General features: G+C 35.8%; 1 protein-coding gene across 1 annotated transcript in view; it reads right to left on the bottom strand.

Moving 5' to 3' along the window:
* The window catches only part of LOC107686190 (relaxin receptor 2-like), a 53,283-nt gene that overhangs the window by 11,382 nt on the left and 23,131 nt on the right, over positions 1–18,770 (bottom strand). Inside the window, exons 6-10 of the mRNA XM_016483101.1 lie at positions 10,782–10,853; positions 7,729–7,800; positions 6,781–6,852; positions 4,254–4,328; positions 2,126–2,197 (exon numbers count right to left, since the gene is read on the bottom strand). Coding sequence (XP_016338587.1) covers positions 2,126–2,197; positions 4,254–4,328; positions 6,781–6,852; positions 7,729–7,800; positions 10,782–10,853 — 363 coding nt within the window. The remainder of the gene's footprint in view (positions 1–2,125; positions 2,198–4,253; positions 4,329–6,780; positions 6,853–7,728; positions 7,801–10,781; positions 10,854–18,770) is intronic.

Below are 18,770 nucleotides of genomic sequence, written 5' to 3'. Positions count from 1 at the left end.
AATATAACAAAGAGTGAAAAATTTAAGGGGGTCTGAATACTTTCCGTACCCACTGTATATATATATATACACACATACACACAGTATTGCATTTTTCTATATTTTATTATTATCAGTGCAAACCAGTCTGTAAGACGCATATGGAATAGTAACTTAATGTGTGACACTGCAGAAAATGTGCGTTTGCAAATATATTCTGAATTTCTGATATGAACACTTTCAAATGTAATAATCTGAGGTTCTCTCCAGCGATGTTTCGCCACATTTCTGCAACTGAAGATGATTGCTGCTCGGTATGGGTGATTCCTCTTGCCTGAACATCCATCAATTCATCTTCACGTGAGTGGCAGGACAAACAGAAAGTTGCAGCCAAGTCCCTAATAAAAATGTGTCCATTTTTATCCTTATTTTTTACCGAATAGCTGCTGCCGATTGTTTGAATTCTGCCAAAGCGTGCACTTATAAGTGTTTGATATCTGTATAATTATGTGAGTATCATCTCAAAGTATCATCTTTCAAATTATGTCCATTTTAGAACAGCATATCTGCGCTTTTGACCACCGGTACAGCTTGCGCTCAGGATGCACGCGCTGCACACATGCTTTAAACGTCACGCATTTTATTTGCGTGGTCTGTGCACAGCATGTGCATAACGATGCTCAGAGCAGGCTGTACCAGTGGTAAATATACAGCCCTCAGACAGAACAGGCAGGTTGTCAATGAGTGACAGAGCAGAATAAGGATGGAGCAAAGTGTGGATGCGCTGTCCTTGAAGGACCATCAACTCAGTTTTGTTTATATTTTGCTTAGCCTATAATTTTAAATGAAAGATGTCATATTTATTTATTTTTCTCTGCGTCACTTTTCCTACTGTGTTAACAGAAAAATGTCAAATGAATTTAGTATTTCTGACACAAGACCAATAAAAATAGCTAATAGGCTATTTTTGTACAACCTACATTTTTATTTTTTTTCTCTCTGCGACACTTTTTCCCTATTGTGTTGTCAATGTTAAACAAATTGTATCCTAACAAGACAAATAAAAATAAGAAATACAATTTTTGTACAACATTTTTATTTTGTCTGACACCTTTTTTCCTACTGTGTTGCATAAAATATTAAACGAATTTTGTGTCTTAAGATAATTCATATAAATTCAAGTCGAAGTCAATAAATTCAAGACTCTTGACAAGACGAATAAAATAACATACAATTTTGTGCAGACTACACTTTTATTTGTCAGCCTATCTCTCTTTGTTTCAGTAGAGGAAATTTAAATGTGAGATTTTGGAAACGAGATCTAAATTTAGCGGGAACGGTCGGGTCAGGAAGAAAATTATTCTAAGCGGACAGCGGGTGAACAAAGAGTGAATATATAGCAGGAGCGGGTGGGTGCGGAATAGAACCTTGCGGGAGCGGGACTAAAAAAACAGTCCCGCGCAGACCTCTAGCGCGAGTTAACGTGATCTTGTTAATACTAGTTTTAACGCGAAAAAAACATGAATGAACATCTCATGCCTCATGTAATCATCTAATATACTCATTATATTTTACTTTACCTGTTAGTGATGTCTTAATTATTTAATGTGTTTAAATAAATCTGTTACGAAACAAGTTATGACAGCCACTGTGTAAATGAATATATTTTAACAACAAATATAAATTTTTTTGTAATTTACAAGTTAATTTAAAAATTCCATTATGTGCAATTTACATGTTTGTATTCAATTTTTTGAGAGTTGATTATTGTATTTAAAAATAAATAGTAATTAAAATTAAACAACTCTGTTGTTAACTGTAACCTTACAGTAATGTAAAAGGGCTCCCTAAAGTTTGCAGACACTCACATGCTGATGACTAACCAAGAAAAAGCATTTCCTTTTAGAGATATACAGAGGATTAAAAAAACATGTCTGAGATCCAAAACCGACATTGTAAACTAAAACAGACATCTGTACCACATTAAATTCAATTGACTATTAAATCAAACTCGCTGCCATGTTGCAATTTTAAATTGTGATGCTGGCATCAATATATGTATAGCCATCATGTAAAACAATGAAACCAACTAATAAGACGTTACAGTGGATTGTGGCTGAGGGTAAATGCAAATGAAAACACTTACAGCACTGTGAGCTCGGTGCAGGTCTTCAGAGTGGAATAATTCAGCAACTCAACGTGGTTCTCAGCGAAGTCCCTGCGAGGAAAGATAAGAAAAAACAGCTGTAAATTAAAAATACGTATAAATCCTGACTTCAGGACATGAGAGGAAGATGACGTGTACACTGACGACTGGGAAAACTCATCCCACTGCTCTGCCTGCAACAACAACAAAACAATTTGATCAAGAGCCACAGGTGCTTGACATGAATAAAGCTTGCCTCATGAAGGCCCACGCCAAAATTGTTCATTCATTCAGCGAGCACCTTGTCGAGAGGAGGTGCCTGACTTTGCTAGTACCGCTGATAGCTTTTATCTCAGAGCTGTCAGGCTGGGCTAGCAGATGGCAAATTGTCATTCAGTGGCAAGAGTATTGCAGCATGATTCAGCTGCTTGCATAGGTAACGTCAGAAATCACAGCGAACCTAATGATGTCCATTGTCAGTCTCTTTCTGCACTGACTATAATTACCAGAGTGAACTGTCCACAGAAAAGGTGAAAATGAGTCCTAAGTGCTCATTATGAAGGGAGAGACGCCCGAAAATTCACAAATGACACATTTGGCAAAGATACAGGCACTTTGAGAGGAGTTTTTATTGTTAACTCAAGATTTGTGACAGTCAATGTAGTCAGACCTGCTTGTGCTAAATAGCACAAGCAGCTTAATCTGGCCTATTGTGCGCTATAAACAAGTGTTTGACTGACATGTTAAAAAAGAAAACAGTTTGTTTTGTTCTCACTAACCTGAAAAACTGGCAGATCTAGATATCATTTCATCCCCAAAAGCACTCGTTGTATCACCCGGTACCTCGTAAACATGACTTTGTTTCCAAGTAGACTGATATAAACCATGTGTGCCCTTACTCCAGGAAGCTGCTTAAAATCTGCCAATCAGATTAAAGCTTGCCAGACACAGAAAATGCTTTTCAGTTTTGTGTGCAGTATGCATCTGACGGTCAGTAATTTGGCCTGGGGGGGGCAGTCCGTGGGTGTCCTGTCCAAGAAAAATCAGGCTTTAAGGTAATTGTTGACTATAAAATTTGAGCAAACACATCTTTAAAGCTTTTGAGAGTGGTCTTCTCTGCATGGTTCATCTAAGCAAAGTAACCACTGACAGCAGCCTAAGCTATATTAAGTGGTTTTACTTGGACAGCTGTGGAATTTCGCTGATGTGCTGATATGATTTATACTGAGTGAGATTTTCTAAATTCAAAACACTAGAGAGGATTATGATGAGGTATCATTTGTCTGGAGTTCAGAGACCACACACACTAAGTGTTAGAGACTTTAGAATGACCTATTCAAATAAACCAAAGAGCCTGATGACTAATAAACTAATGGGCATGCAGGAATAAATACATGCATACAAAGATATAGAGACAGCATTAAAAAAAAACCTTCTCAGAGTACCAAATCTTTCCAAATAAAGGCCTTATTTTTACTCTCCCTAATCAAGATGCACATGTACAGAAATAAATGGACTTTAACACTATTTAACACTAAAAACTTTAACACTATTGAAGTATCATGCACAAACACTGGAAGTTTAGCTTGTTGTGTCAAGAACATTCAGTGAATTATATTGATTTAATCACAGGTAGGCTTACTGTGATGCCTTAGGCAAACCCAGCAAGAGCTCTTTTTATTTCCTCTAATGAGCCTTTAACATGTTGCATGTGTGCCAGAAATAAATTCACCCTCTGATGCGGTCCACGACAGTGAATGGGTATCTAAAAGCCATTTGAACCAATTCAACTGTGATGTTAGATCTTTTTTACTCATAATTCAACAAAATTCTTTATATTTTAGTGTGTACCTCAAATAACATAAACCTCAAAATACACCATTATGAATTAAATGGAAAAAGAAATCTTTTTTTTCTTTTGTCATGTCATCATATATTTAGAAAGGGCCCATACACAACTGATGACAACTAACTGGCACAGCGTAAACCACTCTCAGAAACACATACTCATACTGATGATCTTCTGTTTGTACACTGTTGTTCATATTAGAAAAGGGTATGGATGATTTTATTCTATACTTTGTGTATGTATGAGGTGAAAAAAGGGTCAATAATAGGAGATACTCACAGCCAGCTGAGCAAGGGCATATGTTGACAGAGACTTGAATCGGGCAGCCACATCAGGGACGTGTTTACCATTGACCTGAAATGAATCAAAAATTAAAATCAACTACCTAAAATGTAAAATGGCAACACAGTCTTGATGTGCAAACTGTTACAGTGAGACGGTCTTTATTGCAGAAATGTAACAACCCCCTGCAACACTTCCTCACATGACTGAATCAGTTTCAGAGAAAAAGCAATCAAGGCTTTCTGCCAGACTAACTGTGTGCTATTAGGTGTTCTCTGTTTTACAAGCATAATTATCTGGAAATTGTGTTTGAAATTAGTTCTTGTAAATTGAGTTCTTAATTATCAACTAATTTAAAACATTTAAAAATGAAAGGACATCATCAATTTAGTCCGAAACACCAGGAAATAAGACATTAAACTTAAACACAAGCAATACATAATTCATCTTATTATGCAAATTTAGACAACAAATTTTTCTGTACTCATAAATGCAAGACTAATGGAGTGCTTGTTATTCAGTGGACATCTGCACAACTAATTTACAAAGTAGTATATGTTTCACAACAAATCACAAAAAAAAAGGTTTTGTTTAGCTCACATATTTATTTTAATGTGTGCTACCTTATTCTGTTCTACATTTCTGTCTATTTAGCAGTCTAGTACAGAGTGCGGAGTGTTACACCAATATGAATGCATCATTGGTCTCAAAGAATAATTTTCTGTAAATACAGACCCCGCAAGCTAAGCTTGTGCATATAGTGGCTAAATTGCAAACAGAGCCAGGCTGCTGGAAACCATTCAAGAGACATACTACCGTCATTTTAGCTATACCATAATCACAAAGCGAAATGAACTGGAGAAAACATTCCAGGCAAGCATATAATCTCTTTTGGGATGACTTCAGATATAGATAGATATATATATATATATATATATATATATATTCATTCATGAAAGGTAATCTCAGAGGGGACTGTTCTTTGCAGTGATGCTTAATATCTCTATTACTAGTTAGCCATCCCTGAGAAAACTCTGGTTTTTATTAAGGTGGAGGAACATAAATGAAACCTTCATGAAACATGATTTAGTCATTCAATTATTCTTGACAAGCTGAAAGTGACATATAATATAATGTGAAATAATGCCATATATTTATTCATAGAGCTGTGATGGACAAACAAAAAATGATAATTATGGGGGGGTTGACTAAAGATGAACATCTGTACACTGTCTCTGAGTTTGTTTAGATCCCGGTTCACTAAAGGAATTGTGCAAATCATGTAATGGTGCAAACATGGCCACAAAGTCTGTGCAGTCTGCATGCCACAGGTGTTTGCTTTGAAATACTGTGCGAAAAAAAAAAAAGATAAAATGAGGAATATTTTTGATTTATGGAGTAAAAAGAAAAGAAAGAAGAAAAAATATATGATTGTGAGAGGGCTGATGCACAACCTGGAGAATATTATGTCAATGTATTATTATATTATGTTACTAAAAACTTAAAAAAATAAAGGGAAGGAATAAAATTAATCAAATCCATGTATATTCTATGTATAGTATCTATGCTATATTCATTAAAAAGTGTGTAAAAGGTAAAGGATTCTCATGATGAAAGACAAAAACCCCCCGTAAAAATACAATAAAGTCACTGTATTTTTGCTGTTGTTTTTAGCAAAATGTCTATAGCCCCACAGAAAACAGGTTTTGACAGAGTCTATAGAACACATAAAAGAAGACATTAATCAGAATAGAACATTAATCATAAGAAAGTGATCATAAAGGGAGGTGGAAAAGAGGAAAAGAAAAATTATAAATAAAAACAGTGAGGAGAGGGGGGTAGATGAACAAAAAGAGTTGTGATGGGAATACATTTCATTTTTGTACTCTAGTCATTTCTGGCAAAGCAGTGGAACTGGAAGCCAGAGGACATTTTCAGCGATATTAAAGACATTCTGATGAGGAACTATGATAATGAATTTCCTACTACTTGTAAAAATGGCTGCACAATGGCCTTCAGGCAACCCACATGTTGAAATATAAAATGTAAAATGTTTTTGCCATCTTGTGGGTACAGACAGTTCTGTGTTACGGTGAAAAGATCAAAAAGTTGTCTCAGAGATAGTTTGTTGCGTCTTGTTGCAGAAACAAAATTGGCTGTTTCAGGGTTAGTGAGCCATAGAATGCTTTAGCTGTTACTTGAACAACAAGGTGCCTTTCTGTTGACTTGTAACCGACAAGCGAACACAAAAGTACTGCTAATCATTTCAAATCATTGTGGGCATTGTGCCATTGCATTGATTTAGTGCACAGTAAACAAGCAAACACAAAGTAGGAAAAATAAAAAAGACAGTAATGCCAAACTATAACTTCATAAAAAATGTCAGACAGTAGGATCAGAAATAGGGACAAGCTTCATTAAATTTGACATTTTCCTCAAAGAGATAACAGTAAGGACAAGCTGATTAAATGAAATTCCACAAGGAGAATGACCATAACATTTTTTTAAACAGCAAGATACTTACAGAAATGTCAGCGACCTCATACTGATGAAAGTATCACAGGTGACACTTTTAAGTGGATTGTGATCCAATACTCTGAGGGGAAAAAAACACAATAATACTGAAAAGTCTTTTACAAAATGTTAAGCAAAGAAATACACTGTTAGAATGTCAGATTTCAACTCTGTTTTTTTTTTGTTCCGTTTTTTGCATGATAGAAAGAAATATCTTGATGTCACTTGTTCTAGTACTGCATGCATCTGTTCAACCGTTGTCTGTGTTTGTCAACCAACAAGTCATCCAAGTAATTCTCACCTACTTTCTGCAAAACCACATTCTATTTTCAGCACTTAACAGAGCCAAACTGTACTAGTCAGTGCTATTCCACAGACCACATCTTTTCTGTGTGATTATGCTTATGATTCTGATTAATTTAATTAAGCATTATAGTTTTTAGCATCATATTTACCAAGGGAGACAGTGCTTCTCCAAAACAACTATATGAGAAAAAAATTATAATAATAATAAAATTTGTAATAAAATATTGTAATAAAAATTATTGTAATAAATTTTGTAATAAAATATTACAAAATATTAATAGAAATACTGAATCAAATAAAAATAAACATTTGAAACATAAAAATACACATATGAAATTTAAAAAATGACAAAGTGAAAAACGAAACAAAATGACACATACACTAAATATGCCTGTTACTGTATTGTTTTAGTTATTACTTTTTTATATAGAATGAAATAAATGCTTCAAAATGCATGAACTTGATGAGACTTTAAGCAGAAATTTCTTTAAAGTACATAAAAATTCAGATAGTTGTTAACTGATGGTTTCCAGTTGATCATGGTCTCAACATTCTACCTGCATTTATTTTGTGACTGATATTTGATGCAAAAGACTAAGAAAATCAATTTTCCATTTTCTAGCTCATTAAATGTGATGCGATACATACTCACAGCCAGTCTAATTTGTGTAGATCTCTGAATACACCTGGTCCTAAATAGGTTATGTGGTTTTGGCTGAGAAACCTGCACAAAAGACAATGTTTAATTAGGGACACAGACTTGAAATTGATAGAAATAGATTTAGTATTAAAAAGGTTAAGTATTAAATTGTCCAAAGGATGGATTTACAGACATAAAAAGAATAAATTGCCCTATTAGGAATCCAAATGAATATGAGCACTGTAAAACGCATTTCTGTCTCACACTGTGCTGCTTCTGAGATGTTTTTAAATGAACTAAAAACAGATTGGAACAGAAAAGCCAAGGTAAAAGACTGTAATTCCTACAAAACTGTGAAAGATGTCATTTATCATCCAGAGTGGACTTTCCCTAATGATATACAACATCATATATCTTCATCATCTCGGGATTAGGCTTGTCCTTCATCACTTCTGGAACCAAAACAATCTCTGAAAAAAAACAAAAAGCTGCTGAAAAGGAAAGACAATTACTATATTCTAGTCGCAAGGAGCTCATTCAAACCGCCTTAAAGGGGTCATATGATGTTGCTAAAAAGAACATTATTTTGTGTATTTGGTGTAATGAAATGTGTTTATGCGGTTTAAGGTTCAAAAAACACATTATTTTCCACATACTGTACATTATTGTTTCTCCTCTATGCCCCACCTTTCTGAAACGCGCGATTTTTACAAAGCTCATCGGTCTGAAAAGCGAGGTGTGCTCTGATTGGCCAGCTATCCAGTACGTTGTGATTGGCCGAATACCTCAAGCGTGTGACGGAAATGTTACGCCCCTTGCCATATTGTGATGCCTTGTCCCGGCCGGAGCGTTTCACAACGAAACACAGCGTCACACACGGCGGGCTAAAGTGAGCAGAGGCCGGTGGGCTTGAGAACAGCGCAGTGGGCGGACGGGCTTGCGGCAACCACATGTGACGACCCCGGGCTGGACTCCACTTCGTCCACAGTGAAAGCCGATCCGGCCGCGTAAACATAAAACCATGTCTGCATTTGTGAGCGGAGAAATGACAAATACAAATACAACTTAACCACTGATTTTTAGTCGTGTCCTCTTTTGGACGGCCAAACAAAGTAGTTTCGCTTTCACAACGAAACACACAGCGTCTTCACGACATGGCGGTTACTAACAACAATACTACAGCAAGAATAAAATTACGCCTTCTTTCTTTGCGTGAACATTTGGGCGGCGTTATGCAAATCTTCCCACATCGTGACTTAGACATGTGGGGGCGTGTTAGAACGAGCCATTTTAGGTAGGCGTGGTTGACTCTTAACTTTTATAAAGAATATCTCTTTGGATTTGAGACTTTAGTCTTTGCAATTTTACAGATCTTCTTTATGCACCAAGAGCTTGTAGCACTCCAAAGAGAAAGGAAAATTTGAAATCGCATCATATGACCCCTTTAAAAAATTAGCCAGTCCCCATTTGGCCCCACAAACAGAAAGAGATCTACAGCCCAAAGATGCCATTGTGCTCCACACCTAAAGCAATAACAGAAGAAATAAATATCATTTATCATGCCACAATCTCGTGCAAGTGTGGTACATTGTTCAATATTCAAACAATGGCACAAAAATGGGGTATGCAGTATATGCAGTGCACCATTTTGCCAAAATCTTTTTGTGGAAATCATCTAAAATGTTATAAATAATCAGTTGTTAAAAATAATGATTTTTAATGAGTTCAAAAATGCATTTATTATAAACTGAGTACATATCAACCGCTCAGCCTTCAAACACATTACTGTCACTGTCCAGACACATGACCAAAATGAACGTTTCGGGGTGCAGAATAGAAAAGAAAAGGAAAAGAAAAACAATGCATTAAAATGAGGACAGCGATGTCCAAGTGAACAGGGACTGGTAAGCTTAACCTATTTATTTATTTTTTTCATTGTAAGTCATTAAGTCATTCAACATTTAACGTTGTTGCCTAAAGGGGCAAAGTGAATAATGATAATATCAGTTCATTCCTGAGTATCTCTATTGCTCAAAAAATTAAAATAAAAGGTTATGATATGTTTGTGAATGAATAAGCGTTTGATTTACATTTGAGAGAAACTGAGAAGACGGTTAACAAGGATGAAAAACTAGTCAGCTTTCGCTGAAAAGTCCCATTGTGAATTCAAAATAGGCCATTTGTGTTATTCACGTAAATCCGATGAGTTTTTTTTTTACTTTTTGCTACTCCATTTTTCAGTACAAAACAACGCTGAACTTTGACAAAAAGATGATTTGTAAATGTTATAATAGTGATTTTATGATTCTAAGTATAAATCCAAAAGCAAAACATGTGAAAAGAACTATATTGCAGAGTGGAAATGGTAAACGTGACAATGAGTGATCCTCTTCTGCCATCTATTGGATATAGTGGAATTATCATGACATTTTAATTTTAATTTTTAATAGTGTGTTTTCCACCAGTTGGCAGAAATATTCCACTTACGCATGGCAAATTTACCATGAATTATCTCTATAAGTAAAAATAAACAAAAGTGAATTTTACATATAATGTTTTCATTTTATATAAAAATATTATACATTAAAAAATTTGAAAATATTTCCATGTATTTCCATGTATATATTTATATTCATATAATTTGTTATATATAAATAAATATATTTAATATATAAACATAACATATTTTTCTTAAATATATACATGCATGTGTGTGTATTTATATACATAATAAATATACACAGTACACGCACATATATTATGTACACAAAAACTTTTATTTTGGATGTGATTAATTGTGATTAATCGTTGTCCAGCACTAAAAAATATGAATAACTTTGAGGCAAATAAATAATAAAAAGTACCATAAATGCCTCAAATATATATATATATATATATATATATATATAAAATCTCATGACCACACACTCTCTTTTCATGAAGGAGCAGATTCTAATAAAGGTTAATAAAATTGCACTGATCAGTAACACCAAAACTGAGTCAATATTTATAATCTTTTAAAAAAGATGATCTGAAGTGAAAGATAAGAAAAAAGAAGAACTTACAGTTTTTCTAGAGTGTATAGTCCACTGAAGGCACGGCTTGAGACCATCTGAATTATGTTGTTCTGAAGAAACCTGCTCAAAAAGACAGTTGGAACAAATGGATACATTAATGGATACTATTAATCAGTCGTGGTGTGGATGCTCTTTTGGACATCTGACACCATAAATGGCCAGATATTCAGCTTTAAAATCTAAAAAGTTGCTTTGTAAAATTTTAAAACAAAGCTAGCTGCTAAATAGCCATTCCAAAACAGAGTCAAACCAAAAACTTTGTGTTTGTACAACTCATCATAACACTGTACACTTATCATGCTTTTCACTGTAATGTCCCAATGTTTTTACCTAATACATTTTATGTCAATTAATACCTCATTTTTATAAGCCTGAACCATTTACAATGTTACGACAGTAGGTGGACTGAGACTTTTATATTGTTTACCTGTTATCACAAAGAAATAATTTTCCTTTCGCCAGGCTCTTAATTATTGAAATACAGTCATCTCTTAGATATTTTCAAGTCAAACAAGACCATAAAGCATTACAACATTGAGCAATACTAATAATAATTATTGTTTATATGTGTGAGACAGAAAGCAAGTAATGTTAACCTCTACCTATTTACTTCCAGGAATGGACCATATGGTGAGAGAAAGGAGGGAGAAAATAGAGGCACAAACAAGCACTGGCATCATACCCAGATGTTCATTTACTTCATTAATACAGAACCACATCTGAGGTGATCTGGGTAATCTCAAAAATACTTGAAAAATAATTTTTGCTGATATCAAATGTTAATCTGTCAGACCTTCAACAAGCCACTGATGTTTTGGCCTTCGTCCCAGATCCTGGAAATCCTGGAAAATGCCCTGGCATGGTCCTGTTCTCTGTTTTATATTAGCATATGTTCAGCAATAGCAATGATTTACATGCAGGACTAGTGCCTGTGAGGCTAATGGTGGGGCTGGAGTGAGCAAAAAATGTGCTGGTTTCTAAGTTTACAATTCATTTTTGGGTCCATGAGCTAGAAACTTTATTGAAATTGCAATATAATTTTTTAAAGGGTACCTATTATGCAAAATTCACTTTTATATGCTATTTGAACATGATTGTGTTAGCAGTGTGTATAATGGTAAAAGTCCACCCACTTCATTTTTTTTTCTAAATCACACAAAAAGAGGAAACCACTGATTAGCTAGCCAGCCAAGCAGCATATCAGCTTGAAGAGAGCTGGAGAAAGATGCCTAGCAATACACATATCACATGTGAATTAAGTTGCATTGTTCAATAATAATTGTTTATATGATACACATTATTATTAGCTTGTACCTATAATTGTTGATCACTTAAGTAGAAATATGTCGAAAAATGGAAAAGGTAATGCTAATTTTCTGCCAGGACATTGTCAGATAAGTTTACAGACATTTCCTGTAATCCTAAAACACAAAATGAAAGGCATAATTTAAAATACAGCTAAAATATGAATCAGATTTGTGACATTAATTTTGAACGTAACTTCTCAAGAAACAAATAAAATCTAAACTGAGAAATAAATAAAATGTCTTCGAAACTGAAAAAAAATAAATAAATCACAGGCAAATTTTTGACTTTCTATTTAAATACACTGCATGCTTTGCTCACTGTTTTTTACTCTTTCTTTCGCCGATCTGGACTTACAAATGCATTGGAGTTTTACACTTCTGAAGTTTTCATTTACGCTTATGCCACACACTGCACAATTTTAGCCCCGATTTTCACTCGCTGACAGGTTTTGTGAAATTGCCAACAACTGTCCAAAATCGGAGGCAAATCGTTCATGCGAGTGACATATCACGCAGTGTGAAATATCAAAGACGCAATCATAGAGAATCGGCGAAATATTTGTCATGCTAAATATCTGGACCTGTGGGTGATTCAAAATCCTGCTGTGTAAAATGAGTCTGAAATGAGTTCTGACTGAAAAATACATCGGCGATGACCTACAGCCAATGAGAGAGCAAGATACAAGGCAGCGGGAAGTTCGGGAAGGAGTCATATGGAACATAGTTTACAGACCAGACAGAGTTGTCGGCGATTCTTCCTATTGTAAAGTCATGCAGTGTGTAACCTCCTGTCGCCGATCCATCGTGCAATGTGAACACAGCAGCAGTGGCACTGAATCGAACAGAACGCCGTCTGGACCAGGCAAGTCCGTCTGTCGTTCGAGAGAAAAAGACAAACAGCGCGGTATGAGGCGGCCCGATATATGAAGGATTCGGGAAGTGAGGTGATTGGTAGAGACGTGGCCTCGCTCCCGAACCTCAGTTAACTAGTTAACTCCCTTAAAAGCTTTTCCAAAAAGATGTGTTAGGTGTTTTTTAAATTACTCTACAAAACCCATAGTTCTCAATGTTAAGGGGAGAGAGTTCAAGAGCCTTGGAGCCACAACACAAAAAGCATGGTCACCTTTTGTCTTAGGGCGTGTTCTGGGAATAGTTAAAAGATCTACGCCAGAAGACCTCAAAGGCCGGCCAGGGGATAGATCCTGGATATAAGAAGGTGCATGACCATGCAGGGCTCTCTAAGTAATGACTAAAATTTTTAAATGCACCCTAAAACCAATGGGAAGCCAATGCAGGGCCTTAAGCACTGGGTAATGTGTGACCTCCTGCTGGTTCTAGTCAAAAGCCTTGCAGCTGAATTCTGTACAACTTGCAATAGAACCATAGAGGATTTGTTCAAACAAGTGTACAGAACATTGCAGTAGTCCAACCGTGAAGAGATAAAGGCATGAACAAGCATCTCCATCTCTTTTTTGAAACCATAGATCTAATCTTTGCAATGTTTTTAAGATGGAAAAAACATGAGCAAACTACAGACTTTACGCAACTGTTAAAATATATAGATCTGTCAAAAATGACACCCAAATGTCACTGCAATCAGAAGATGATAGACCCCCAATAACCTGCCAATAATCTTAGGAGTAATGTTGTCAGGGGCAAAAATCATCACAGTTTTATCAGTATTTAGTTGCAGAAAATGATCTGCCATCCATTTGTTAATGGAGACTAGACAATTCTGCAAAAGGGACAGTTTGTTTAGTCTATCAGAACTAAAAGAAATATATAATTGGATGTCATCGGCATAACAGTGATAAGATATTATTTTGAAACTACTAATAATCTTGCCAAGAGGAAGCATATACAGATTGATAAGCAGAGGGCCAAGCACAGAAGCTTGTGGCACACCACAGGACAAAGGAACAGAGTCTGACCTGTAAGTTCCTATGGACACAGAAAAACTCCTGTCAGAAAGATAGGAGGATAACCAGTCCAGAGCTGATCCAGAAATGCCTACTAGAGAATACAATCTATTAATCAAAGTGCAGTGATCAACAGTATCAAACGCTGCGCTGCGATCTAGCAAAACCAGCACAGAACATTCACCTGCATCAGCAGCCATCAAAATGTCATTTGAGACCCTAAGGAGGGCAGTCTCAGTTGAATGGTTTTTATGAAAGCCAGACTGAAATTTATCACATATATTATGAGCCTCCAAAACAGTATTTAACTGCATTGCCACAACCTTTTCTAAGATTTTAGAGATGGCAGTTTAGAAATAGGCCTATAGTTGTTAAATGATGTTGCATAAATATTACTCTTTTTTCAAGAGAGGCTGAACAATGGCATGTTTAAAACACCTAGGGACCTGGCCCAGCCTAAGAGATAATTGAAACCAAGCACGGGCCAATAAATGTAATCGATTAATCGATTAAGGCGAAATATTCACAGAGCTTTGAGAAGGTTTCATCATACCCACTAACTTAAGGATGTCATTTAGGGAAATGGGGCAAAAAGAGTCCAAAATTGACAGTCTTTGTCGAGTAACTATAAGAGGGTTTGCTGATGGTGCAAAGCTTGCCCTGACAGCCATAACCTTGTCCACAAAATGAGACAAAAATGATTGCAATCATCTTTAGAAAGCACAGGGACAAGAGATGTAGCAGGAGAAACAATATTGTTAATAGTTGTTAAGGATTTGGTTGTTATTTCCTTTTATACTATTTTTTTATTTTTTTATTTGATATTCTTTAAATGATTTATTACGTTGTCCATTCTGAATGTGTATCATGTTTAATTGTTGGATTTCTGGGTTTTTATTAGTTTATACGTCTTGTGGTAACAAAGTCTTTTATTTTGACATTCATCCATGTAAGCGGATATTGCGGTGTGCTTAAAGCATTCTACTAAGACGCACATGGTCGATTCATTCAAAGGTTTACGGTTAAAGAGAACTTCAAGGATTTAGCTCCTGGTTTAAATGGAGAATAAGGTAAAATATTGACTTTGTTATCTGTATTGTTTTGGATTTCTCTTAATGTAGTAATGGTTATTTGTTTGTATGATGTTAGGTGTGTTAAATCGTTGTTGTATTTGTATTTGATGTATGTTTGTTTCAAGGTTTATTTATATTATGTTTTGTGTTTGTTTTCTTTATACAAAGCTCTTACGGTGATTTGTGATGTCTTATGGCATTTAACGGTGATTACCACAAATCTACGGTGACGGATCTTTAATAAAGCTCATTATGAATCATCAGTTGAAGAGTCCAACATTTTTTAAGCCAGGAAGCTACAGTAAGAGCTTACCATCGTCGATCCCTTGTGCTGCTCAATGAACGCCATGGATGGTGAAGGAACTTTAATGTTGGCGCGCTCGTTGGGGGCAGTGTGATTGTTCACTTAACGGATCAAGATTAAAGCGAAGTTTCAGCGAATGGACCGATTTAATGAACTGGTCGAGAGAAGATAACTGTTCCAAAGTGTTTGGTGGATGGCAGTGAGTACCAAAGACAAAAAATGTTAATTAATTCTAAAGTGACAAATCTGTTCTCACTTGTTGTGCCTGATTTAAAGGTTAATGGACATTGCTGTGTGTGTAGTTCGCCTGTTAATGGATTAAAGTGTATTTTAATATTAGTTTCACATTTAAGAGTTAATGTTTTAGCACATGTGGTTAAAGTGAATTTGCTGAATGTACGTTAATTAACTTGAATGTTAAATGTGAAGTGTTTCTAATTTTGGTGATTTGCAAATATAAGAGAAAATGTCAAAATCAGATGCAAGTGCAAAGGAGGCAGATAGGCAAATTAATAGCCATGATGCAGAAACTCAAAGTGAGAGTGTACGCTATTCAAAACGTAAGCACGTTCCTATTGAAAAAATGTTAGCCTATCAGCAAGAAGAGTCACAAAAGAAAGAGAAAAAGATTGTGTCTCTATATAATCAATGGAAAATAGAAGCCTGTAGCGCACGTGAGCATCTTAAATCAGATGCATTAGAAACTCAATTAGCTATTTTGGGCGAGACTTTGGAGACAGCTAAACATAAGGTCTTGTGTGCTTATGATGAATTTAGGCAGCATGTATCACCTACTATTGAAATCAGGAGAAAAATGGACGCGTGTGAAGCAGTTACAGCTGACATCATTAAAATTGTTAATGAAAGAATAACGGGTGTAGATGGAGACTTTGATGGTAAAAGGGAGAAAAGGCGACTTCGTACCTTATTAGACCATCAGTATGCCCGCTCAATCTTTGGTTCAACGGTATCACAATTTAGTCAGAAAACTAGTAACTCCAGCCACCGCTCTGTCATATCAAGTTTAGAAGCCAAACGTGTAGATGCTGCAGCAGAAGTAGCAGCCAAGCAAGCTGCATATAATGTTTTACTAGAAGAATCAAAGCAAAGAGAAAAAATAAAACGGCTAGAAGAACAACATAAAAGAGCTCTTGATGTTGAGATAAAGGAATTAGAGCAAATTCAAGCGCAAAGAGATCTGAAAGCAGCTCAAACTAAACTTGAAATCTACAATCAAGAAACTGAGAAAGAAAAGACTAATTTGTCCAAAGATTGTAGCAGTTCAAATGGATCAGATTCAGATTTGTCTCTAGCAAGTATGAAAAAGCAAGAAATGTTTCAAAATGTGCGTCACGACACCAAAAAGGCAACAGTTGAAGCATCAGCGGCTGATATACCTCTTCTTATTCAAGCATTTCAAGATGGCATGTCTATGAGCAAGCTGCCGGTGCCAGAACCTCCTGTTTTTACTGGTGACCCCATTCATTTTATTGAGTTTAAACAATCCTTTGTGGCACTTATTGACAAGAAAACCATCTCTTCTGCTGATAAGATGTTTTATCTCAAGAAATATGTGAGTGGTCCTGCTAGAAAAGCTTTAGAAGGAACTTTCTTCAGAACAGATGAAGAAGCCTATCAAGATGCATGGTGCAAACTGAACAGTCGTTATGGTCAACCGTTCATGATACAAAAGGCGTTTAGAGAAAAGCTGGCAAGCTGGCCCAAGATTTACTCAAAGGATGCCATTGGTCTTCAGGCTTTCTCTGACTTTTTAAATGCATGCCAGGGTGCCATGCCACATGTCAAAGGTCTCCAAATTTTAAATGATTACCAAGAAAATCAGAAACTTGTGTTGAAATAGCTCTTACGGTGATTCGTGATGTCTTATGGCATTTAACGGTGATTACCACAAATCTACGGTGACGGATCTTTAATAAAGCTCATTATGAATCATCAGTTGAAGAGTCCAACATTTTTTAAGCCAGGAAGCTACAGTAAGAGCTTACCATCGTCGATCCCTTGTGCTGCTCAATGAACGCCATGGATGGTGAAGGAACTTTAATGTTGGCGCGCTCGTTGGGGGCAGTGTGATTGTTCACTTAACGGATCAAGATTAAAGCGAAGTTTCAGCGAATGGACCGATTTAATGAACTGGTCGAGAGAAGATAACTGTTCCAAAGTGTTTGGTGGATGGCAGTGAGTACCAAAGACAAAAATTAATTAATTCTAAAGTGACAAATCTGTTCTCACTTGTTGTGCCTGATTTAAAGGTTAATGGACATTGCTGTGTGTGTAGTTCGCCTGTTAATGGATTAAAGTGTATTTTAATATTAGTTTCACATTTAAGAGTTAATGTTTTAGCACATGTGGTTAAAGTGAATTTGCTGAATGTACGTTAATTAACTTGAATGTTAAATGTTTTTAATTTTTTTAATTTTGGAGATTTGCAAATATAAGAGAAAATGTCGAAATCAGATGCAAGTGCAAATAGGCAAATTAGGCAAATTAATAGCCATGATGCAGAAACTCAAAGTGAGAGTGTACGCTATTCAAAACGTAAGCACGTTCCTACTGAAAAAATGTTAGCCTATCAGCAAGAAGAGTCACAAAAGAAGGAGAAAAGGATTGTGTCTCTATATAATCAATGGAAAATAGAAGCCCGTAGCGCACGTGAGCATCTTAAATCAGATGCATTAGAAACTCAATTAGCTATTTTGGGCGAGACTTTGGAGACAGCTAAACATAAGGTCTTGTGTGCTTATGATGAATTTAGGCAGCATGTATCATTGAAATCTGAAATCAGGAGAAAAATGGACGCGTGTGAAGCAGTTACAGCTGACATCATTAAAATTGTAGAATAACGGATAACGGGTGTAGATGGAGACTTTGATGGTAAAAGGGAGAAAAGGCGACTTCGTACCTTATTAGACCATCAGTATGCCCGCTCAATCTTTGGTTCAACGGTATCACAATTTAGTCAGAAAACTAGTAACTCCAGCCACCGCTCTGTCATATCAAGTTTAGAAGCCAAACGTGTAGATGCTGCAGCAGAAGTAGCAGCCAAGCAAGCTGCATATAATGTTCTACTAGAAGAATCAAAGCAAAGAGAAAAAATAAAACAGCTAGAAGAACAACATAAAAGAGCTCTTGATGTTGAGATAAAGGGATTAGAGCGAATTCAAGCGCAAAGAGATCTGAAAGCAGCTCAAACTAAACTTGAAATCTACAGTCAAGAAACTGAGAAAGAAAAGACTAATTTGTCCAAAGATTGTAGCAGTTCAAATGGATCAGATTCAGATTTGTCTCTAGCAAGTATGAAAAAGCAAGAAATGTTTCAAAAGGTGCGTCACGACACCAAAAAGGCAACAGTTGAA

This window comes from Sinocyclocheilus anshuiensis, unplaced genomic scaffold (assembly GCF_001515605.1).
Source record: "Sinocyclocheilus anshuiensis isolate Anshui unplaced genomic scaffold, SAMN03320099.WGS_v1.1 scaffold437, whole genome shotgun sequence".
In the NCBI taxonomy this organism is placed as follows: domain Eukaryota; kingdom Metazoa; phylum Chordata; class Actinopteri; order Cypriniformes; family Cyprinidae; genus Sinocyclocheilus; species Sinocyclocheilus anshuiensis.
The sequence above is the reverse complement of the archived record's forward strand: the minus strand, read 5'-3'. Positions and strand labels throughout refer to the sequence as shown.